The 23,141-nt window shown below is 44.1% G+C and overlaps 3 protein-coding genes across 4 annotated transcripts; all 3 read right to left on the bottom strand.

Moving 5' to 3' along the window:
- Positions 1–6: 6 nt before the first annotated feature.
- On the bottom strand, positions 7–8,385 carry edem1 (ER degradation enhancer, mannosidase alpha-like 1). Of its 2 annotated transcripts, none has more exons than XM_010896104.3 (12): positions 7,157–8,385; positions 6,558–6,630; positions 6,357–6,460; positions 5,878–6,049; positions 4,868–5,051; positions 4,581–4,755; positions 4,315–4,435; positions 3,956–4,126; positions 3,791–3,864; positions 3,621–3,717; positions 3,351–3,533; positions 7–1,791 (listed from the first exon to the last, which is right to left on the bottom strand). In XM_010896104.3, exons 1-12 carry the CDS (start codon positions 7,624–7,626, stop codon positions 1,702–1,704), a joined length of 1,914 nt encoding a protein of 637 aa, XP_010894406.2. In that variant the 5' UTR covers positions 7,627–8,385; the 3' UTR covers positions 7–1,701. The 2 variants fall into 2 exon arrangements, with proteins under 2 accessions (XP_010894406.2, XP_010894407.2); XM_010896105.4 differs by lacking the exon at positions 7,157–8,385 and adding an exon at positions 6,847–7,120.
- LOC117592889 lies at positions 2,149–3,344 on the bottom strand. Its single transcript, XM_034287027.1, has 2 exons — positions 2,470–3,344; positions 2,149–2,366 (listed from the first exon to the last, which is right to left on the bottom strand). Exons 1-2 carry the CDS (start codon positions 3,278–3,280, stop codon positions 2,203–2,205), a joined length of 975 nt encoding a protein of 324 aa, XP_034142918.1. The 5' UTR covers positions 3,281–3,344; the 3' UTR covers positions 2,149–2,202.
- Positions 8,386–8,481: 96 nt separating the features above from the next.
- Positions 8,482–22,918, bottom strand: arl8ba (ADP-ribosylation factor-like 8Ba). Its single transcript, XM_010896106.3, has 7 exons — positions 22,687–22,918; positions 12,207–12,287; positions 12,053–12,126; positions 11,746–11,839; positions 11,578–11,645; positions 9,695–9,765; positions 8,482–9,536 (listed from the first exon to the last, which is right to left on the bottom strand). Exons 1-7 carry the CDS (start codon positions 22,807–22,809, stop codon positions 9,487–9,489), a joined length of 561 nt encoding a protein of 186 aa, XP_010894408.1. The 5' UTR covers positions 22,810–22,918; the 3' UTR covers positions 8,482–9,486.
- Positions 22,919–23,141: the final 223 nt, after the last annotated feature.

Genomic DNA, 23,141 nt, shown 5'->3' with positions numbered 1-23,141 from the left:
CCTGTGTTGTTATTGTTTATACTTTATTTCACATTAAGAGTTTTTTCAGAAATGAAGAGAAAGACATTAAAACCATAAAGTACTGTTGAGTTGAAAAGTCCACTTAGGTAACTTTCAAATTTATTAAGACCGGATTACAGTTATGTTAAAACATAACAAGGATGTTCCACAGGCAACGGAAGCACAGCTGGATGTCAAGAAGACAGTCATTTTTAACACCAGATTAAAACTTAATCCCAAAGAAAATCCCTGAGTTTCCCGTCATACTGCTTCTCAGAGGCAGACTGGGCTCAGTCGGCACGTCAAATTTTTGCACAACATTATAAATGACCTGGGTAATAGGCACCTCAAGAAAAGTGACTGGCCCTGAGGAAAACAAGTGCAAATAAGTCAAAGGAAGAAAATGGGCCTTGCGGTTAGAAATGCCTGGGTTCATTTCTTGTCCCAGTCCAGGCCTACTGTTATTTAAAATATTGTTGGCACCATTATGTGAAGGACCCACATGGAGATATGTCAATTTGTTCAGGTTGATTGTCTACTGATACTTTGGATATACTTGGTGACTAAAACAAATGAGAACTAAAACAAAACAGCCCAACCTGTGTACAAAACATATCTGCAATAAATGTCTGACAACGTAAACTGCCTTTTCACAAGTAGCCCTATTCCGGTCTTATATTTCGTTTTTAACTGGATATTCGTATTTTGCCTTGATCGTTTTCCACAAAATCTTTTTCCAGACATGATACAATTGGTTGAAAAATCTGAATTGGCCTGTGACTACAGGCAGCCATACAGCCCTTCATTTCACATGAATACTATAAAAACGGTTGTTCAATCGATACCGACAAGACTCTTACACATCCTTCTGAAAATATGACATTTATGGCTTTGTTCAAACATTGTTATGACAGTATGAACTGCATGTGCGGTGATCAGTTTAATGATATTGTCCTAAAGAATCATTTCCACCTTATGGGGTGGACTCCTAATGGAAGAACCAGTCTCTTTATCACAGCCATCTTGGCTTCATTATAATCTAGTCAAAGCTGTATCAGTAAGGTACCAAAAAGCCTAAGGCACAAGGGTCCATGTGATTATACATCTCACTGTAATGACACATGAAACCACATCCATTCATATGCCGTAGTGCAGGACCACTGGGTGATTTGCATATATCACATTACACAGGTACCTAAATATGGATTAAAAATATATATATTAAAAAAAGATTTAAAAAAAATAAAAGATTGATGAGCCAAGCTGTGGCCTCTGAAAACCTTTTTTTACTTTCAGAAAAAACCCCTGGGACATTATAAGAGGCCTATGAGCAGACATTGTATCAACAACAGTCCCCAGACCAGACGTAGATTTAGAATACCTAGAAACACAATCCCCAAACGACATAATGACACCAAACCTACCACCCAATGAGTCACACTCACAGAATGTCTGCAGATTAGGTCTACAAAAAACCTCTTCCTGCTGGACACTTTAGAAAATGTCCCCCTGTGAACACTGACTGATGCATGTTATGGAACAATACCACAAAAGGATAATACTCATTCTTTTTCATAGGCATCCTAGTGTCCTGAGCATCAGAGCAGCTGGGCAGGAGGTGAGCTGAAGCTCCATGGGTCCTTCTCCACTCCTCTTCACATAAAGTGCACTTGTCTCACGGGCGTCCTGTGCTCAGAGAGCTCAGAACAGTCCCACCATGTGATCAATCTGTCTCATGTACACACTTTTAAGAGGGAGCGAGTACCTCCGCTCCTCTGGGATCCTTTCACACTGAGGAGAGGAAGCAGAGAGGATGATTCACACTGAGGAGAGGAAGCAGAGAGGATGATTCACACTGAGGAGAGGAAGCAGAGAGGATGATTCACACTGAGGAGAGGAAGCAGAGAGGATGATTCACACTGAGGAGAGGAAGCAGAGAGGATGATTCACACTGAGGAGAGGAAGCAGAGAGGATGATTCACACTGAGGAGAGGAAGCAGAGAGGATGATTCACACTGAGGAGAGGAAGCAGAGAGGATGATTCACACTGAGGAGAGGAAGCAGAGAGGATGATTCACACTGAGGAGAGGAAGCAGAGAGGATGATTCACACTGAGGAGAGGAAGCAGAGAGGATGATTCACACTGAGGAGAGGAAGCAGAGAGGATGATTCACACTGAGGAGAGGAAGCAGAGAGGATGATTCACACTGAGGAGAGGAAGCAGAGAGGATGACTGAAACTGGGGAGAGGAAGCAGAGACGAGACAGGGCGATTGAATCTGAGGAGAGGAAGCAGAGAAGAGACAGGGCGATTGAATCTGAGGAGAGGAAGCAGAGACGAGACAGGGCGATTGAAATTGAGGAGAGGAAGCAGAGAGGATGACTGAAACTGAGGAGAGGAAGCAGAGACGAGACAGGGCGATTGAATCTGAGGAAAGGAAGCAGAGAGGATGACTGAAACTGGGGAGAGGAAGCAGAGACGAGACAGGGCGATTGAATCTGGGGAGAGGAAGCAGAGACGAGACAGGGCGATTGAATCTGAGGAGAGGAAGCAGAGACGAGACAGGGCGATTGAATCTGAGGAGAGGAAGCAGAGACGAGACAGGGCGATTGAATCTGAGGAGAGGAAGCAGAGACGAGACAGGGCGATTGAATCTGAGGAGAGGAAGCAGAGACGAGACAGGGCGATTGAATCTGAGGAGAGGAAGCAGAGACGAGACAGGGCGATTGAATCTGAGGAGAGGAAGCAGAGACGAGACAGGGCGATTGAAATTGAGGAGAGGAAGCAGAGACGAGACAGGGCGATTGAAATTGAGGAGAGGAAGCAGAGAGGATGACTGAAACTGAGGAGAGGAAGCAGAGACGAGACAGGGCGATTGAAATTGAGGAGAGGAAGCAGAGAGGATGACTGAAACTGAGGAGAGGAAGCAGAGACGAGACAGGGCGATTGAATCTGAGGAGAGGAAGCAGAGAGGATGACTGAAACTGGGGAGAGGAAGCAGAGACGAGACAGGGCGATTTAATCTGAGGAGAGGAAGCAGAGACGAGACAGGGCGATTGAAATTGAGGAGAGGAAGCAGAGAGGATGACTGAAACTGAGGAGAGGAAGCAGAGACGAGACAGGGCGATTGAATCTGAGGAAAGGAAGCAGAGACGAGACAGGATGATGGAAATTGAGGAGAGGAAGCAGAGAGGATGACTGAAACTGAGGAGAGGAAGCAGAGCATGACTTGTACGAAATACAACAAGTCCTCAATATGAAGTAAAGTTACGTAAATCATGTCTGTATATCATCCAGTGCTGCTAGTTGATCATGGTAATAGTACGCGTTTCCAGACGCTAGGTCATTACATTACTAGTGTTGGAGGAAAGCCTGTCGGAGGTGTCCCGGGCGGTCTGCGCGGCCTCCTCCAAGGGGAACACGTCGCTCCACTGCTTCTCCCGGAAGCGCTCATCGATAGGCACCATGTGGCCCTCCGTGGTGAAGATGTACTTGTTCTCTGACTTATGCAGTGGATTCTCATCATCGAACAGCTAGGGGGAGAGATGGGTCACGGGGCTAGCGACGAGCAAAAGCGGTCTTGTTAGCTGGGAGGACAGCCGATGCCCAGGGATACGTACCAGGTAAAGGTATTTGCAGGTCTCACTGAGGAAGAAGCTCTCCATGCGGTCCTCTTTGGACTTGTCTACTACGTGGTGCAGAGTGGCGTACCCGCACCTGTGAAAGACACGCGTCAGTCTGGGGAACGCTAATGTGACTTTTTTTGTTAATCCACATCGCTGTCTCATACCTGACTTTGGCATTTTTCTCCAGACTCTCAAGGATATCCATTCCCACGTGCAAATAGAAAGGATTCTTGGTTGCCTGTGCGGGGAAATTAATAAGATCACTAGGAGCGGCTAATGACATAAAAACGGGCAACCCTGTATGTTAGAGCTTGTCTCCAGCGTATTACCTGGTACAGCAGATAGGTGGACTCCACCAGCTCCGGCCTCAGGGGGTAGAAGAGCACGTCAGGCGCCTGTAACTGCCAGTTGTACCTCTCTGGCAGGGCCCCAAAGCGCTTCCAGATGGCGTAGTAGAAGGCATGCAGGCAAATGGCCTCCTCCACGTCACCGTTCAAAACCTGAGGTGTACAGTGCAGGGTCAGAGGTCAACGCAGGGGGAAAACCCCAGCATGAAGAGGAGGAACGCTGCTGGCATGAACGCGCCACAACAGTCTACCGAAACTACATTGACTGGGCTAATGTTGATTGACATGTGGAGGGCCAAGCTGCGCGCCATTCCCAGAGGGGGGGGGGGGGGGGGTTCTACCAGGAGGCCGGGGAAGAAGGCTTGCAGGGAGTCGATCCAGGTGTTCATGATGCGGCCGTTGAACATGTTCACGTTGACGTACAGCGGCGGGTCCCCTTCTCCCTCGTTGCACGACTCCCTCCTGCAAGTGAACGGGTGGGAGCGGTCTCAGTCCACATCGCCGCTACGATGCGACCGAGACCCAGCGGCCTACTGCCAGATCAGTAATAAACCCTGATCAGAACCCTGTGTACACCCACACACACGGCCTCAAATGGAGGACTGACCCTCTCCTTAGATGGTTCTGGATGCTTTCATAAGACGCCTGGAACATCCAGTAATCTTCTTTCTCTCCGAAGAGAATGTAAGACTTGAGCAGGTACTCGTAGAAGGAGTCCATCCCCGCGCCCAGGCCGCTCTGCTTGCCAACCCACTGACCCGTCTGTATGTTCACCACGTTACCTGGGAGTCGAAGGGGAAACCGTGACGTTCAACAAGACGGGGGGGGAAAGATATGGGTACACGTAAGCGAATACATGCGCGCAAACGAACCGCCGAAATGGCCTCTGCTCACCAAGTAAGCCGGTCTCGTTGCTCCGGAGGTTCCAGAGGGCACGGACAGCCCGTCTGGCAACCCACTCAAACGTGGAGTCTCCGATCAGCCGGCTCAGGATGCCAAACTCCACCAGCAGGGAGCCAGCCCCCGCCGTGCAAGTCTCATTGATGCTGTCTGGAGGGACGCCGCTCTTCAGATTCACCTGAGGAATGAGAGGCACGAAACACATTGTAATAACACTGTGCGATAAACCCTGTAAATTGTTGATGACAGGCAGACCGGAAACAATAAGGTCTGCAGTCTAGAACCACTTTACACTTGAAACAGTAAAACTAGTAGTTGCAAACTTTGAAAGCACGTATTTCAAAGGGTGACAGTAGAGAAGCTTAGGCTAGATAGCTAACCCCAGCTACTTCATGCAAGAAAGAAAAGCTTACGCCAGGCTAACTAAAAAGTATCACTTAACTGGGTGATTTCTAATCGCAAAACCCATTCAGATCCATAGATAAATAGCAGGCCTACCGGTTTGGTGCAATAGAGCCTATCCTTTTAGAATCACTCAATTAGCCAGACAGGCTCTCCCCTAAGATGCCTAAACTTAATCTAGTGCCACTTATCAAGCTGTGATCAGACGATATCAAGCTAAAAGTATCAACTCATGGAACAATGATTTTAACCAAATCTCTTTAAGATAATGCCAGTATAAACTTTGTTTTGCCATAGAATTTCAACAAATAAACTTTGTATTTAAACATATTTCAGTAAGATCTTGTTAAAATTGTGTATGTTCCACAATCTTAAATCTTGAGAAGTTGTAAAAATAAATATATATATAAAATGGTATGACATTTTTGACAGTTTTGTAAAAGAAAAGATTACGGAAATTCAATCACACATCAACAAAATGTAAACATCCGATTGGATCAGACACTCAGCACTTCAGCACTCAGATACTGACAAATGGTATCGGAGCATCCCTAAACAAATGTTTTCTTCGACTCGCGTGGACCGCGCCGTTCTCCTCTCACCCTGGGGTAGGGAATGCCTGTGCCGGTGTTCTCGAAGGCGGGTAGCAGGCGCACCGCCAGGTCATGGGCCAGGTGCAGCAGCTCGTTGTCATAGTCCTCAAGGCCCACGTCGCCGAAGGGGTGCTTAGGGTCAGTCAGGAGGATGTGAGCGGAGATCAGGCTACCCAGAATCCTGCAGGGACAAAGAAGGAACTACTGAGCGAGTCCCTGGTTTCAGAATATCAACTGTGTTGAGAGAAAGGCATTGAGCTTGGCTCCTGCCACTAGATAAGGGCTTCCGTTTGCCCTACTTTAACCACAAACACCACAACACCTGCTGTGCTTGTTTTCTTTGCTTGTTGGAAAGAAAGCTATATTTTGTGGTTAACTGAAATTTTAGCTGCAACTCCAACATGGTTGTATAATTATTTTCTCCATCGTTTGACTGTGAGCTAACGAAACCAGTTTAAGGGAATATTTTTCCAAGTTCCAAATAATACCTGATGTTAGCCTCAAAAACTTGAACTGTGGAGTCCTTGTCAAAAGACACTGTGTCGATCACCAGCTTCACAGCTCTGTGAAACTCTGAAACATTCCCCAGAACCTAGGAAAGAAACACTGTTAAAAAGACCTGCGACCGAATATAATTTCCCTAAAACCTCACATGGACAGAAACCGAAATACCAATTAAGAACAGTTACCAATAGAGTGTCAAGGGTGTCGATGAGGGTCAGTGAATAGTTTCCCAAGACATCATTGATGTTGATGTTTGACCTGAAAAAAAAAGTAATAAAAAGAAAACAAAGGTTTGAAACTAACCAAAGTAAAGGCTACATTAGGAGCACTAGGCGGTTAATTACAGGTTCACATTCAACACGATCACAATTACAACAAATAAGCCTGATTCAGCTTGAGAGAAAGTACAATCTGTTCAAGTTGGCTCTTTTTGCCTTTTGTTGTCCAATTTTAGAACGTATGTGGCATACTTACATTGCTACATGTTGCTTAAGAGCATTTAAGTTAGAATTGGTGAGCATATAGAACCCTTGCCTGGGGACTAGATGACCGATGAAGAAATTCAGGGAAACAGACTTTTTTTTTTTTTTTTTTACAACTATAAAATCTACATTAACACAGTGGTCAGTCACAATAGAGCTGTTGAAAGCAGAACGTACGCACTTAAATTTACAAGACATGGCATTTGTCTACCAGCCTATCAGATTAATCAATCAAGTTACACTACAGACGCCAACTGTACGTGCGTGTTACCAGATTGCTCCTAGCCCTAGAGATGACTCACGGATTGATCACGTCAGGCCCTCTCCCTTCACAGTCAATAGGATTCAGCTCATCCTCGGGAAAGGCATATTTCATATAGTTGTCATATCCAAAGTAGAACATGTCTTTGGCCATTCCCTTCATCTTTGTCTTTAGTTTGTCCGGGAAGGAGCTATATCTCTTGTCATACTCGTCCCGCTCTCCTTCGAAGAGGCTAAGATAAGACTTCGTCTTCGTAGGTGAGTCGTCTTTACTGGCGCACGACGTCTTGCGCTGTGCGTCTCTGTGTTCATGGATTCGTTGTGACCAAGAGTTGACTGTTTCTGTTGCCCCATCTTGTTCCTTGAACAGTTCTATTCTGTGCAAATTGAAGTTGAGGGGGAAGTTAAACCCCCAGCTAACGTTAGGTCCCAGTCCAAACGCCAGCCATAGCACACAACTGAGAGTCAGCCTGAGCACGACAAGACCAACCACTATTGACCTCCATTGCATATTTGCCCAGGTTCGGTCTTAAAAATCATAGTTCAATTGGAAAATTATTTGATGAATAGATAGCTGAATTTAATTCCACTGTTGCTAACAAGACACCCACCTCCGTTGGCTGACAATGTCGAAACAGTACTTCACTCTTCCGGTCAACTAAACCAGCCCCTCCCGGAATCTAAGGTTTGATAGGAGCTGCCGTAATATCGTCATCATCATGAGGGTCTGGCCCGTTTTAGCAATTGGCTATCATGCATGTCAGTTTTGCTGTGAGTCTAGCAACGTAACTTTAGCGCCAATAGAAAACAGACACAAGCATGAAAAAGTAGTGCGGGCGGAGACAGAGTATGGTCTTCGGTTCGGTTTTCATGCGTTTTCTACGTGAATATATTATATAAAAATAGAATGAATGGAAGGGGCAATTTATTGGCTTTATTTGGGATTTATGTTGTATTTATTATATAAACGTGCATTTCAACACATCCAATAGGAATAGATGTAAGTATATAACTTCTGAATAGCAAGCCCTGAACATGGGTCTCCCATAAAACGTACTTGATCGGAAAAAAGATCACACCTAAGTACTGACATGTATATCTGATGATGGTGTTACATATCCTGCCGTTTGGTGTTATCATAGCATACCAGTAGTCTGAAATTAATATAGGTACAATAATTAGTCAAATGGTGAGTGGAGTGGGGTATGTTTTCCTTAATTTTAATGTCAAACATTGTTAGCATAAGTCACCTTTTCTACCCCGATTTAACATATTTATAAATTCATTATTGACACCATAAATATCTAGCACCACTGCAAATATCGCAACTCTGAGTGTGAACAAAGAAAGATAACAGTACAATCTCTAAATTAAAAAGCATGCCTTTTATTTCTTTAATATATGAGTGGTGTTCTTTGTTGCCAAGATAGGCTCACCTTGCCTGCCGCTTTCCTTTAGAGATATTTCCCAAGGCACTTTCGATATCTGCCTCTCACACGCTCACACGCACGCGCACACACACGCACGCACGCACACACACACGCACACCTCATAGACCGCACAGAGGACGTAATTCTACTAAAGTCAATAACAAAGCTGATAACCACGCAACCAGCCACTATAGCTTCACCTTCAGTACATTCAAACTTGTAAAATATAATCATATGTTCATATACGTCGACATTAGTAAAACTTTAATTATATATTTGTACATACCTGACTGCTGAACTAATTACTTTGCTACTTCATTGCTCTTTCATTTTAAAATATTTTGACTCAGAAATAACCATGAAACAGTAATAATCTCACAGTAAAACGTGACTGAAACAGGAGGGGAACCTGGAAGTCCCCACTATTTTCCCAATAATGTAATAAACATATTTATGTACTTTCCCCTGGCTTTACACAGCACTGTCTGGTAAACATGTACCGTGATTCAAAGCCCCATTGGCTGAACGACCCATCCTCAGTGTGTGGGACGCCTCAGCAGCACACCCTACCCTAGTGTTATAGACAGTTGGGCAATTTGGCTTCTAGGCCTGTCGTGGAGCCTGTACCACACTGAAGGCAAATGGAGATGTACCCTCTCTCTGTTCAGGGGACAGAAATGGCCCCTCTCGTGGTGGAGGTGTAAAGCCGTTTCTTCTACTCATGGGATGTAAAGAGCGGTGGGACGTACCATATTTTCATAGTGCAGTAGTGTGGGGCATTGTTTGGGGAGAAACGGGGGGTAAAGTAATGGGACGGGGGTGGGATCGGGGGGGTCACGAGCAGGACAGTGCAGCAGCTGACTACATCATCACAGAGGGAGCAGAGTGTGGTGTGAGGAGGGTAACGTGGCTGGGGAGCTGGGAAAGCCACTCCTCGGATTTCAGCTCCTCCGGGACTTTGAGTGTTGGATGAGCCACTGCAGTGTGATATCTAGAAGGCAGGAGAGGCATTGGGTTGAGAGGCCACAGGGGAAACACAGAGGACACCTAAGGCAGTGGGTCAGTATGGAACGGCAACACGTGGCAGACAACACAGGTTTATATACACAACGACACAAATAAAAACTCCTGTCACCTCCTCTTACTTACCTATGTTGTCTTTCTCTTTGCAGGAAATGGAGTAGCAGCATATTTCTCTGTCTTGGATAGCTGCCAAATTCCTGTAGAAGGAAATGAGTAGTGAAACATTATATACGTTGCTGCAGTATGAAGTGCGTTGTTGGTTTTTATATGAACAGGCCAGCAGAGGGAGTTGTTTCCATTTGAAAATCAGTGCAGTGCAGTGCAGTACCAATTATACTGAACACAGGGCCTGACTTCTGGGGTTACGAGAATCAGCATGGGAGCAAAATACAGAAGAGCTTGTTTCAATTAAGCCATATGAAACACGTAGAACATTTTAGTGAACAAGACGAGATTGGCCTGGGCTATTGTTTGTGTTTAAAAAAGACTGGGTTGCTTTTTTTTTTTTATAACATTTTGTCATTGTCTGAGTCACTCCTATCGGTCATTTGAGAGTTTCTGCTATTGCCCCCTATAAACAAAATTATGTAGAATTGGTTGCAATCTTTCAAAATCATTTATAATTATATTGCTATTTAAAACATATTCAACTTTAATAAGCTATTAAGTAATCTATCTTAAAGGGAAAAAGCACACACAAGATAGAAATAATATTCACAAGTCATTAAAATTAACAATGGTGTGCCTAAATTCCTGACATCCAAACCTCAGAGTTGCGATTACCATTCATAAGTACTCTGTTAAACGTATCAATATTATATTAGCGACATACACCGATCAGCCATAACATTATGACCACCTGCCTGATATTGTGTGGTTCCCCTTTTGCCGCAAAAACAGCCCTGACCCATCAAGGCATGGACTCCACTAGACCTCTGAAGGTGTGCTGTGGTATCTGGCACCAAGAAGTTAGCAGCAGATCCTTTAAGTCCTGTAAGTTGCGAGGTGGGGCCTCCATGGATCAGACTTGTTTGTCCAGCACATCCCACAGGTGCTCTTATTGGATGGAAATCTGGAGACCTTGAACTCATTGTGTTCCTCAAACCATTCCTGAACCATTTTTGCTTTGTGGCAGGGAACATTATACTGCTGAAAGAGGCCAGTGCCATCAGGGAATACCGTTGCCATGAAAGGGTGCACATGGTCTGCAACTATGCTCAGGTAGATGGTACGTGTCAAAGTAACATCCACATGAATGGCAGGACCCAAGGTTTCCCAGCAGAACATTGCCCAAAGCATCACACTGCCTCCACCGGCTTGCCTCCTTCCCATAGTGCATCCTGGTGCCATGTGTTCTCCATGTAAGCAACGCACACGCACCCGGTCCTCCACGTTATGTAGAAGAAAACATGATTCATCAGACCAGGCCACCTTCTTCCATTGCTCTGTGGTCCAGTTCTGATGCTCATCAGACCACACAGGCCAGCCTTCACTCCCCATGTGCATCAATGAGCCTTGGCCGCCCATGACCCTGTCACCAGTTCACCGCTTTTCCTTTCTTGGACCACTTTTGATTTGTACTGATCCCTGTTGACCAGGAACACCCCACAAGGGCTGCAGTTTTGGAGATGATCTGACAGTCGTCTAGCCATCACAATTTGACCCTTGTCAAAGTCGTTAAGATCCTTACATGTGCCCATTATTCCTGCTTCTAACACAACTTTGAGGACAGAATGTTCACTTGCTGCCTAATATATCCCACCCACTGACAGGTGCCATTATAACGGGGTTATCAGTGTTATTCACTTCACCTGTCAGTGGTCATAATGTTACTGCTGATCGATGTACGATCTAAATATAAATGACAGTTCTTCATTCAGTTAGAAGTTGTCCTGAACTTGAAAGGATAAGTTAGTTTTGTAGAAAACCTCAGCTCAGATCCATTCGATGCTGTAAGATTACTGCTGTAGGTTCACTGATAAGGAACACCTCATACTTCTCATACTCACAGTTTTTCAATGAGTTGCTTCTCATCTAGGGCACTAGGAAGATCTCTTTTGTTTCCAAGCACCAAAACCTAAAAAGTGCAGTGTAGTTGTTACTGACTGTAGACTGATTGAAGAAACTCCCTCATTTACATGTCGGTAAAGCGGTTTTGGAAGGGAACACCTACTTACAGGAATTCCTTGCAACTGAGGCTTGTCTAACAGATTGTGCAGCTCATTTCTGGAAGCTTCCACTTTCTCACGGTCTGCTGCATCCACCATATATCTAAACAATTTAAGAGATTTTAAGACAGTCAACAACATGTTTTCATTGGTATAAAACAAATCAACTTAAAGCATGACTGTTGCACATATTGTGAATTAATGAAAGTCTGCAAAAGTGAACAAGACTAATCTTCTTCAGCATTCTTCTTCTCTTCCACCATATCAACTGTATACATGCAGGCTGCCAGGAACGGCCAAACAAAGGGATACTCACACAATTGCGTTAACTCCCCGACAGTAGCGTTCCCACATGCTCCTGAACCTTGGCTGCCCTCCTATATCCCAGATCTGGAAAACCAACCAAACCGAAATTAGGTAAACTGTGGGACATTAAGGTAGCCTACATACTGTAATGAGGGAAGACCCACCTTGATGGTAACGTTGCCTTTTGTGACCTTCCTCATGTTGAATCCCACTGTAGGGATCATGTCTTCACTAAACTGCCCAGACTGAAAAACAAAAGACCATTCTGAGCTGTTATGAACAAACATAAACGCCATGTGAATTTGTTCCTGATACAGACGAAAATCTGTGAATTTACTCTGAAGCAAATAATATAATGGACACAAACCATTGCAACTTACTAGGTTTTATATTTAACTTTCAAAACATTAAACCAATTGTTCTGCCAATGTTTTAATTTACCATCTAGCAAATCTATTCAACATCCTCTTCACAAGTGTTTTACATTGAATTTTGTTTTTCCCCAAAAAATATTTTTAACCATTTACAGACCTCTATGATATTCTGTACATTTTATTAATGATTTTGCTGAACTACTCTGTTATATCCGTTGAATATAACTTGTTTATTATAACAGGGGATTTTAACATCCACAAAGATAATAATAAGGACAATAAAGCCAAAGGCCTTTTTGCCCTACGTGACACTTTTGATCTCAATCAACATGTGAAAGAGCGTATGCACACAATGCCACATTCTAGATCTGGTTATCTCCAAAGGTCTCAATATTTCCTCTGTCATGGTTAAAGACTTCGCCCTGTCTGGTAAATTCTGTCTTTTCTGAAACACTGATCACCCCGGATGTTCAAGTAAACTCTGTTTCTGTTAAGAAAAGGTACATTAATGAGAGTACCAATGCTCAGTTATTTTAGGCAATAGCTATCTCTCGTACAATAAGTCAGTTGATGTACTCCTAGATAATTGTAACACCAAAATATTGAATGTCATCGATCGTGTTGCATCGGTAAAGGTAAAGCAAATTATTATAATTTGCACCTTGTAAAGAGAATGTAGGAAAGCGTAACATAAATGGAGTAAAAATCTCATCCACTATGACATCTATAAACAAAGCCTTTGTAGCTTCAACTGAGATATTCAGGGCTAGACTGCAAAATATCAAGAAGAAACAGTTTGACATCTTAAAGCTCCCACATGTCTGAACACACTGCCATCTGACTTTAAAACTCTTTTTAGCTCAGGTGACACAGGTGAAGTGAATAACAATGGATCTACAGCAAATAGTTAATGGCTCTCTGAAATCAGGCATTTTCCCAACGTCTCTAAAAACAAGCTGCCATTAATCGTCTTTTAAAAAAGAAAACACCGGATGCATCTAAATTGAACAACTATAGACCTGTATCAAATCTCCCTTTTATAGCCAAGATCATTGAGAAGGTTGTCTTCAATCAACTCAGCGATATTGTGAACTCAAGCATTCTCTAGACAAATTTCCATCAGGCTTCCGACCTCATCACAGCACTGAAACAGCTCTGATAAGTGTTAAATGATATACATTTCAATACTGATTTGGATAAAATAACAGTTCTGGTTCTATTAGATATCAGTGCTGCATTGTAAATCATAGAACACTTCTAGTCAGGCTGGAAAATTGGGTAGGACTCTCAGGGACAGTCCTTAATTGGTTTGTCCCAGGTCTTATTTAGATGGCCGGAGTAACTTTGTCGCCATTAGCAATCATGAATCTGGAAAGGTGGCTTTGACATGGAGTTCCACAGGGATCAGTTCATGGACCACTTATGTTCAATCTCAATATGCTACCTCTGGACCAAATTCTCCTCTCCGGGAGCCATCACCTTATCGTGGTGGAGAGGTTTGTGTGTTCCTATGAACCTGAGGGCTGTGTTGTCCGGGCCTTGGTGCTCCTGGTAGGGTTTCCCATGGCAAAGTGGTCTCAGGGGAGGAGCCAGACTAAGAATGGTTCAAAAAAATACTCCATGTATAAACGAGAAAGAGGAGGAGTTACCCTGCCCGGAGGAAGCCTGGGGCCCCCGTCTGGAGCCAGGCCCAGAGGGAGGGCTCGCCGGCGAGCGCCTGGTGGCCGGGTTTGCCAGGGAGCCCGGTCGGGCAACGTGGCACCCCCCTCTCTATCCTATGGGCCCACCACTCATAGGAGGAACCGCTGGGGTCGGGTGCGCTGCCATATGGATGGCAGTGAAGGCCAGGGGCCTCGACGGACCAGACCCGGGCAGCAGGGGCTGGCTCTGGGGATGTGGAACGTCACCTCTCTGTGGGGGAAGGAGCCGGAACTTGTGAGGGAGGTGGAGCCCTATCAGTTAGATCTGGTGGGGCTTACATCCACTCACAGTCTCGGTTCTGGAACTGTACTCCTGGATAGGGGATGGACTTTATTCTTCTCTGGAGTTGAACAGGGTGTGAGGCGCCGGGCGGGGGTTGGGATACTCACAAGCCCCCGGCTGAGTGTCGCTATGTTGAAGTTTACCCCAGTGGATGAGAGGGTCGCCTCCCTATGCCTACGGGTTGTGGGGGGGGAATCTCTGACTGTTGTTTGTGCATATGCCGGAGTATTTGGCCTTCTTGGAGACCCTGAATGGAGTCCTGTATGGGGCTCCAGTAGGGGACTCCATAATACTGCTGGGGGACTTCAACGCACACGTGGGCAATGATGGAGACACCTGGAGAGGCGTGTTGGGGAGGAACGGCCTCCCTGATCTGAACTCGAGTGGTCGTTTGTTGTTAGAGTTCTGTGCTAGTCATGGATTATCTATAACGAACACCATGTTCGAACATAAGGATGCTCATAAGTGTACGTGGTACCAGAGCACCCTAGGCCGAAGGTCGATGATTGATTTTGTGATCGTGTCATCAGATCTGAGACCGCATGTTTTGGACACTCGGGTGAAGAGAGGGGCGGAGCTGTCAACCGATCACCATCTGGTGGTGAGTTGGGTCAGGGGGTGGGGGAAGACTGTGGACAGACCGGGAAAACCCAAACGGGTAGTGCGGGTGAACTGGGAATATCTGGAGGAGGCCCCTGTCCGAAAGATCTTCAACTCACACCTCCGGCAGAGCTTTTCTGGCATCCGTTTGGAGGTTGGGGACATTGAACCTGAGTGGTCGATGTTCAAAACCTCCATTGCCGAAGCTGCGGCGGGGAGCTGTGGTCTAAAGGTCTTAGGTGCATCAAGGGGCGGTAACCATCGAACACCCTGGTGGACACCGGTGGTCAGGGAAGCCATCCGACTGAAGGAGGCCTTCCGGGATATGTTATCCCGGAGGACTCCGGAGACGGTTGCAGTGTACTGACAGACCCGAAGTGCTGCGACCTCTGCTGTGAAAGAGGCAAAACAGCGGGTGTGGGAGGAGTTTGGGGAAGCCATGGAGAAGGACTTTCGGTTGGCACCAATGTGTTTCTGGAAAACCGTCCGCCACCTCAGGAGGGGAAAACGGGGAACTATCCAAGCTGTGTACAGTAAGGATGGGAGACTGTTGACCTCAACTCAGGAGGTAATTGGGCGATGGAAGGAACACTTTGAGGAACTCCTAAATCCCATTAACATGCCCTCTATAGTGGAGGCAGAGCTGGAGGCTGATGGGGAAGCATCGTCAATCTCCATGGCAGAAGTCACTGAGGTAGTCAAATAACTCCACAGTGGCAAAGCTCCGGGGATTGACGAGATCCGTCCAGAAATGTTGAAAGCTTTGGGTGTGGAGGGGATGTCTTGGATGACACGCCTCTTCAACATTGCATGGAAGTTGGGGAAAGTGCCTAAGGAGTGGTGGACCGGGGTGGTGGTTCCCCTGTTCAAAAAGAGGGGACCAAATTACAGGGGTATCACACTTCTCAGCCTCCCTGGGAATGTCTACTCAAAGGTACTGGAAAGGAAGGTTCGGCAGATAGTCGAACCTCAGATTGAAGAGAAACAATGCGGATTCCGTCCTGGTCGCGGAACAACCGACCAGCTCTTTACTCTTGCAAGGATCCTGGAGGGGGCCTGGGAATATGCCCATCCTGTCTACATGTGTTTTGTGGATCTGGAGAAGGCGTATGACCGGGTACCCCGGGAGATACTGTGGGAGGTGCTGCGGGAGTATGGGGTGAGGAGGTCCCTTTTGAGGGCTATCCAATCCCTGTATTTCCAAAGTGAGAGCTGGGTTTGGGTTCTCTAAAGTAAGTCGGACTCGTCGCAGGTGGGGGTTGGCCTCCGCCAGGGCTACGCTTTGTCACCAATCCTGTTTGTAACTTTTATGGACAGGATATCGAGGCGTAGTCAGGGAGGGGAGGGGTTGCAGTTCGGTGTCCTGGGGATCTCATCGCTGCTTTTTGCGGATGATGTGGTCCTGATGTCATCAACGGTCTGTGACCTTCAGCACTCACTGGACCGGTTCACAGCCGAGTGAGAAGCAGTTGGGATGAGGATTAGCACCTCTAAATCTGAGGCCATGGTTCTCAGCAGGAAACCGATGAAGTGCCAACTCCGGGTAGGGAATGAGGCGTTACCCCAAGTAAAGAAGTTCAAGTATCTCGGGGTCTTGTTCGCGAGTGAGGGGACAATGGAGCAGGAGATTGACCGGAGAATCGGAGCAGCAGGGGCGGTATTGCATTCGCTTTACCGCACCGTTGTGACGAAAAGAGAGCTGAGCCGGAAGGCAAAGCTCTCGATATACCGGTCAATTTTCCTTCCTACCCTCACCTATGGTCATGAAGGCTGGGTCATGACCGAAAGAACAAGATCGCGAGTACAAGCGGCTGAAATGGGTTTTCTCAAAAGGGTGGCTGGCTTCTCCCTTAGGGATAGGGTGAGAAGCTCAGCCATCCGTGAGGAACTCGGAGTAGAGCCGCTGTTCCTTTGCGTCGAAAGGAGCCAGTTGAGGTGGTTCGGGCATCTGGTAAGGATGCCCCCAGGACGTCTCCCTAGGGAGGTGTTCCAGGCACGTCCAGCTGGGAGGAGACCTCGGGGTAGGCCCAGGACTAGGTGGAGAGATTATATTTCGACACTGGCCTGGGAACGCCTCGGGATCCCCCAGTCAGAGCTGGCAAATGTGGCTCAGGAAAGGGAAGTTTGGGGTCCCCTGCTGGAGCTTCTGCCCCCGCGACCCGATACGGATAAGCGGATGAAGATGAGATGGACCAAATTCACCAAAACAACATTAACTGGCATAGCTATGCAGACAATACTCAAATATATATGGCTCTCAAACTGTATAACAGCTCAATAGACTCACTGTGTCATTGAATAGAGCACATAAATACTTGGATAAACCAAAATTGTCTACAATTAAACCAAGATAAAACAGAGATATGTGTTTGGGAACCAAGATAAGAGAACTACTATTAAAGAGCTGGATTCACAAGCCCTAAAAACCAGGGACAAAGTGCTTTTCCACTGCATGGTACCAGCTCGACTCAGCTCGCCTTTTTTGTTTTTCCACTGGCCAAAAGTTGGGATAGTATCTGGGACCAGATACCTTTTTAGTACCTGCTTCGTCGAGGTTCCAACAGAGGTGAAGCTATACCAAAAGGTGATGTGAAAACACGTAAGACTTCTGATTGGAGTGACTCAAAGAGTGATAGCCATCCAGCGTCAGAGAATGGTTAAGACGAGAACAGCGCCTATTTGCACGGCTGTGCCAGGAGTCCTTGCATTTAAATGGGTTAATTTCAGTGCCAGTGCATAGGACCAGACTTAAAAATGTAAACGATCCCAAAACTCCTCTCGGTTTGGACCTTCGCACTGGCGTTGAATTCAACTTGTTAACCCTGTGAGACCCACAATACGCATTGTTTTGTAACCTACAAAAATACCTCGTCTTTTTCCTCCTCTGGGTTTTTCTATAGGCTAATTGGCATATATTGCACTGGTCAAAGTAGTAATATCAAGCCAAACAGAAGCAGCCTACCAAGCTTTCAAACTATTTTTGCAGTCTGCAATGTATTAAGACCAAAGTTACTGCTCACGCGTGCTTCCTCGCTACTACCAGTATAAACGCTGCCTTGTGTAGCCTACAGTAGGCTATGTTGAGATAAATAAAGTTTAAATAATGCTGATTTAATACCCATATGTTTTTGTTTTATTAAATTGTACATTACAGCCAGGTATAACTTCCGAGGTTTAAAACTCCATTATACTGTTGAAATTCTCACACCTTATCTCTGGGAAGAATAGGTAAAGACTGTCTTTTGTCTTACACTCAGCCACACTCACTCAGACTTTACACCTGGCTCAGTTAGAGAGACAGGATTAAAACCCAACCATTAACATACAACTGAAACTGCCGCCTATACAGTAGGAAGAAACCTGCTATCTCCAACCCCCTGATGTTCTAGTCTAGGTTAGGACAATAGAATGTAAATTACTGTAACCGTGTTAAGATTTCACATCTGTATGCAAGAACCTGTTGATCTGTGACCGAAAATAACCCCAAATGGGAAGAGTTTAGAGCATGCCCTTCTTTCATTGGACAGCGAAAAGAAAGATTTGTCCAACATGTCACCATGCCAACGAAGAGCCAATAAGGATGGGTTTTACTCACGAGAGTGAAAAGTAACCACCCCGTGGCGGGAGAAACAAAACCAATGGTTGATCTTCATTCGGGGCGAATATTTGTGGAAGCTTGAGAGTTAAAACAAGTATTTGACTGCTGCAGCGTATTTCATGTATTGTGACTCATCATTTTCTATTAATAAATCTACTTTGTTAAATCTTCATTCGGACCGAAGCCTCGTCCTTCTTCAGAGATTCTGATACACGCAAATTCTTAACAGCTACTCGAGTCAGTCAGCGTGGTATTATAGCCGGCAATTATTTATACCTTTTAATAGAGACGGAGGGGTTATGTAGGTTGTTTTAAATGTGTTGGCGTTGAAATGTTAGGTGTATACGCTTAAATCTAACAGAACATTGCAATTAGGCCATCTTTTATATTGCAGGGCGATAATTCTATTATACTTTTTCACTGTTTTTCAAACAGGATCTGTTATCCAGAGTTTGTTTAATTTTAAATTGGCATGTTCAAAGTTTGTCAGTTTTTCTGTTCACTGCAAGGTTTACGTTAGTTGGCAAATGCTGGCCTTTCGCCGGTATTAGGTGTACGATGTCTCCATTGTTGTTCCCGTGTGTGTCGCGTTGGAGGTAATGTCATGGCAGTTTTCCTGCGATGTCACTATGGGCGGGTACAGGGTACTATCTGCAGCGAGAAAACCAACAGAGGGAGAGCCGTGTAGAGCCGAGTCGAGCTGGTGCCATGCAGTGGAAAAGCGCCACAAAGGACTGTTGAGTTTATCCAAGCTCTGGAGCATGAGGATTTAGATACCGGGGTGGTTCAGTAAACAGTTATGGGAACTGTAATTAATTGAGGATGAATATTAAATGCACATATGGACATGCCATAAATGTCCCCCTGGAAACAGCCCTGTAAGACAATGATGCAGAGATTATATCACAAAGGGACTAACAGGTTCATCCTAGCGCTGGAGTGAAAGGATTGAGATACTCGGGTGGAGAACTGTAACAATCTTACTGTTTTATTCTATTGCATTTTATATATATTTTTTCACTGTAAATCACATTGAATTGCTTCTATGTATGAATCGTGCTATATAAATACACTTGCTTGATAGCTAGTAAAATAACTTTTGCATGGAATGGTCTATAATTAAACCTTTTTCATAAAGGAAAAATCTCCCGTGACCCAAGTTAGAGATACACATCTCAGTAATCTGATCAATATCAAAAACATTTAACAAATGCATTCCCAAATATATCAGTACCTAGAAACATTTCATGTTTTTCATTTTCATGTCTGGCTATCAACACAACCAACAGCATTACTAATGACATATTTCTGTCACACCACCTCAAACATCTTATTGAGTTATCCAAGGCATTTAATTTAACTCAACATTCTGTCTTACTAGGCAACTTAAAAATTGCTTTCACTAATAGTAAGGGGGAGCAATACATGAAACTGTTTGATACACAGCAAATACCTTCTTGCATGGGAGGGGACAAAGCTTGAAAGTGTTGATTACTTGAAATATCAGAGTTTGAGAGTACATTTGGATTATTATTTTTAAAGGACACTGATTCCCAGAAAAACAGGCCTAATTTTATGCATGGGATGCTACACAGATCCAATCATTTGTTTTACCTGATCTTTCTAAATTATAATTTTTTTACAAATTTAAAAGTGTTGAGAACAAACTGTTTTTAACTAGGGCTAATAGAAACATTGTGGATATATTAGTAAACAATGCAGATTCTGTTGGTATTATAGGTCCTTCCATTTATTTGGGATAACTAATTACACAGTAGCAATAGTTTTATAGACCTGTCTAGTTGTTGTACAGTCTTAATTATTTTATGCTATTATCAATAAATTCACTTGAAGTACTATTTCTATTATTAGTGAGCTTAAAGGTTTGTGAAGCTTACAGCCTCTAAAGAAAATGTATTTGAAATGCAGACATTTCAGGGCCAAAATCAAGTACATTCTAAGATCTTAAATAAGAATGAGAGCAGGGAATTAGGAGAGAAAGGGAATTAAACACATACAAATTTAAGCAAACGTAAAAAACAAAATCATAGACTACACTCTTGACATTCTGCTGTCTACTGTCTTCCCTTTTTGGTGCTGTCAAAACTCTCAGCATGACACGGTCATTGTCTGGCACCATCTGTAACAGCACATTACTTCATTAGTCACCTGACCAGGGCTAGGTGGAAGTGATTACGGAAAACTTGTGACCGAAGTCTTCTTTACTCACTGAAATACATGACAACCAACCAAAGAGACACCTCCCCATCAATAGCCCACTGGAAACAACTGCCTTTCACAATCATTCAATTAGCTAGTCTCTTTTAGTTTTGGATCATGCACAGCTGAACTGCCAGAAATGACCATGACTTCCAAAAACTCAGAACAAAGACTAGAATTTTATCACAACATTCTTTGGAGAGGATTTTGGAGAGTAGTTGCAACACTACTGATTACACATTTGCATACTATTGCTACCTGCTTGTAGAGCTAACAAAATAAAAACGTCCTTCAGTACCCAGTGCAGGACAGGGATCCAACTCAGGACTATTACACACCGAGTTCCATTATACCGTCATACTTTATATGACAGTAGACCTGTTTTTACGTTCTGTTACTGTTATAGAAATTTCTTTTAAACAGTTCTAATCGATGGAATTACCATCACATTACAAAATTACACTGTCATTAGGAAACATCTTTACACCCTCTGTTACCAAAATAAATGTCCTAATTACACTATGTATTTGTACTTATCAGAGAGGGTACCATGTTCTAGATTACTATGAAACATTTTGCTTACATATTTTCTTCATTTAACTGATATTTTTTCACAGCTTATGGTATTTAGAATAAGACCAATTAGAGGGAAAAATACCCAAATTGGATTGCCCATGTAAATGTAACCTGCGTCCACATTGTACAGGTGATCTGTTTCGAGGATGAATTACAATGTGGGTATTACGTCAGTCACTGGTTTCACAATGGGTTATAAAACTACCTGTCAAGAGACATGTGATATCAAATCAATCGCCAGAGACTGCAATGATGCCATCAACTATAATCACCAGGAATCTATTGAATTCTTGTTTCAATAGACTCAACAGAATAGCCTAATGTTTTTCCAGCTTAATCATTTTTATTCAAGAGGCATTCAGCACAGCACAGCATATATATATATATATATATATATATACATAATACACACACACACACACACAAATCTGGATATTTTTCAGACCATGAAGAGCTTTGTGGTCACATCAACAAACACAGGATCAGTTTGTGGTTTCAGTGACGCGTCTTGACTAAGTCTCATGGTTATTGTAGTTTTTTGGTGCTTTTGAAATCAAAAAATTACCGTATAACACAATTTCACAACACGTGGGATGACCAAATTACCACTAATGGACATACAATGTTAACAGAAAATGAAATACACATTATCCCCGTTCTAGTACCAATAATTGGTAAATGTATAACTGCTAGCATTAGCTGACCGTCAGACGCGAAAGGAATGCTTGCAGTTTAAAACAGGTAGCTAAACAGTCAGTACAATCATTGCCTCACAACTCCAATGTACCTTTCCTATTTAGCCTAAATACCTCCACAACGGAACGCTGCAAGAACGCTTTACTGGTTGTAATATTGCTACATCAGTACATATTGACTAGTATTGTATGGCTACCGTATAGCATTATAGCAAGTTTGCAGCAAAACTTACTCCAGCGACAACATTATTCCGTCATCCCCAATTTCAGAGTTGTTAGCTAGCTAATAATACAGCTTCGCTTCTATCAAATGCAAGAAGACAACACCATGTCAGCAGACTACTATAGCGAACTAGTTATAACGTAGCTATCGGCTATCAATGGTAAATAGCTGACCATACAGTACACGCTAGCATGCCAGCAAAACATGCTAGATGTGCTTTTTACTGTACGTTAACCTTGACTGATTTTGCTGATATCACTAGCTAGCTAGCTAGTACTAACGTAACATAGCTAAAGGGCTAGCTAGCTGACGTCAAGAAGCTAATAGCTAAACATAAACGTTCCGTAGCTAGCAGCACAATTAAAACTAACTTACAGCTATCACGTTAACAAATGTGGTTTTCCCGGAGTACTGAAGTCCAACCAGGGTCAACTCCATCTCCTCTTTCCAAAAAAGGGACCTAAACCAATCCAAAAGCCGGTTTATGAGTGCCAACATATTGAAGCTGATGTTCCCACTCAACTTGGACTAGAAAATAGGCAGTGTTTTTGTGCGGCTTTTGAAAACACTGGTTTGGTTTGTTTGCACAAGCGTGTGGATAGTAGAGGAAGTGCGTGGAACTGTCATATGACTTGCGACGCCTCAGTACGCCCAGCACCCACACCGACCAACACTAAGGTTCGAGGATCAAAACCGCCATGTATCATGCATATTTTGTCACTGGCTGTACCTTAAATCGCAGACTTTATACTTTTTTTGTTCCTCTTATTTCATGGAGTCTGTTTGGTCAGAAACATGCACACCAGCAGCCCGCTGGAGGTCATTTTGTA

This window comes from Esox lucius, chromosome 17 (assembly GCF_011004845.1).
Source record: "Esox lucius isolate fEsoLuc1 chromosome 17, fEsoLuc1.pri, whole genome shotgun sequence".
Classification (NCBI taxonomy): domain Eukaryota; kingdom Metazoa; phylum Chordata; class Actinopteri; order Esociformes; family Esocidae; genus Esox; species Esox lucius.
This window is presented reverse-complemented; position numbering and strand designations above follow the sequence as displayed.

Bases quoted from the DNA above. Each gene is read 5' to 3' on its own strand.
- arl8ba (XM_010896106.3), bottom strand. From the start codon at position 22,809: ATGTTGGCACTCATAAACCGGCTTTTGGATTGGTTTAGGTCCCTTTTT. The intron at 12,127-12,206 runs GTGGGTCTTCCC...TTGGTTTTCCAG, and splicing joins AAGGCAACGTTACCATCAAG to ATCTGGGATATAGGAGGGCA. The intron at 11,840-12,052 runs GTGAGTATCCCT...TAAATTGTTTAG, and splicing joins CGGGGAGTTAACGCAATTGT to ATATATGGTGGATGCAGCAG.
- edem1 (XM_010896104.3), bottom strand. From the start codon at position 7,626: ATGCAATGGAGGTCAATAGTGGTTGGTCTTGTCGTGCTCAGGCTGACT. The intron at 6,050-6,356 runs GTATTATTTGGA...TTGTCCCTGCAG, and splicing joins GTTTTTGAGGCTAACATCAG to GATTCTGGGTAGCCTGATCT. The intron at 4,756-4,867 runs GTGAGCAGAGGC...TTCGACTCCCAG, and splicing joins CAACGAGACCGGCTTACTTG to GTAACGTGGTGAACATACAG.
- LOC117592889 (XM_034287027.1), bottom strand. From the start codon at position 3,280: ATGATTTACGTAACTTTACTTCATATTGAGGACTTGTTGTATTTCGTA. The intron at 2,367-2,469 runs CTCTCCCCAGTT...CCTCTCTGCTTC, and splicing joins CCCTGTCTCGTCTCTGCTTC to CTCTCCTCAATTTCAATCGC.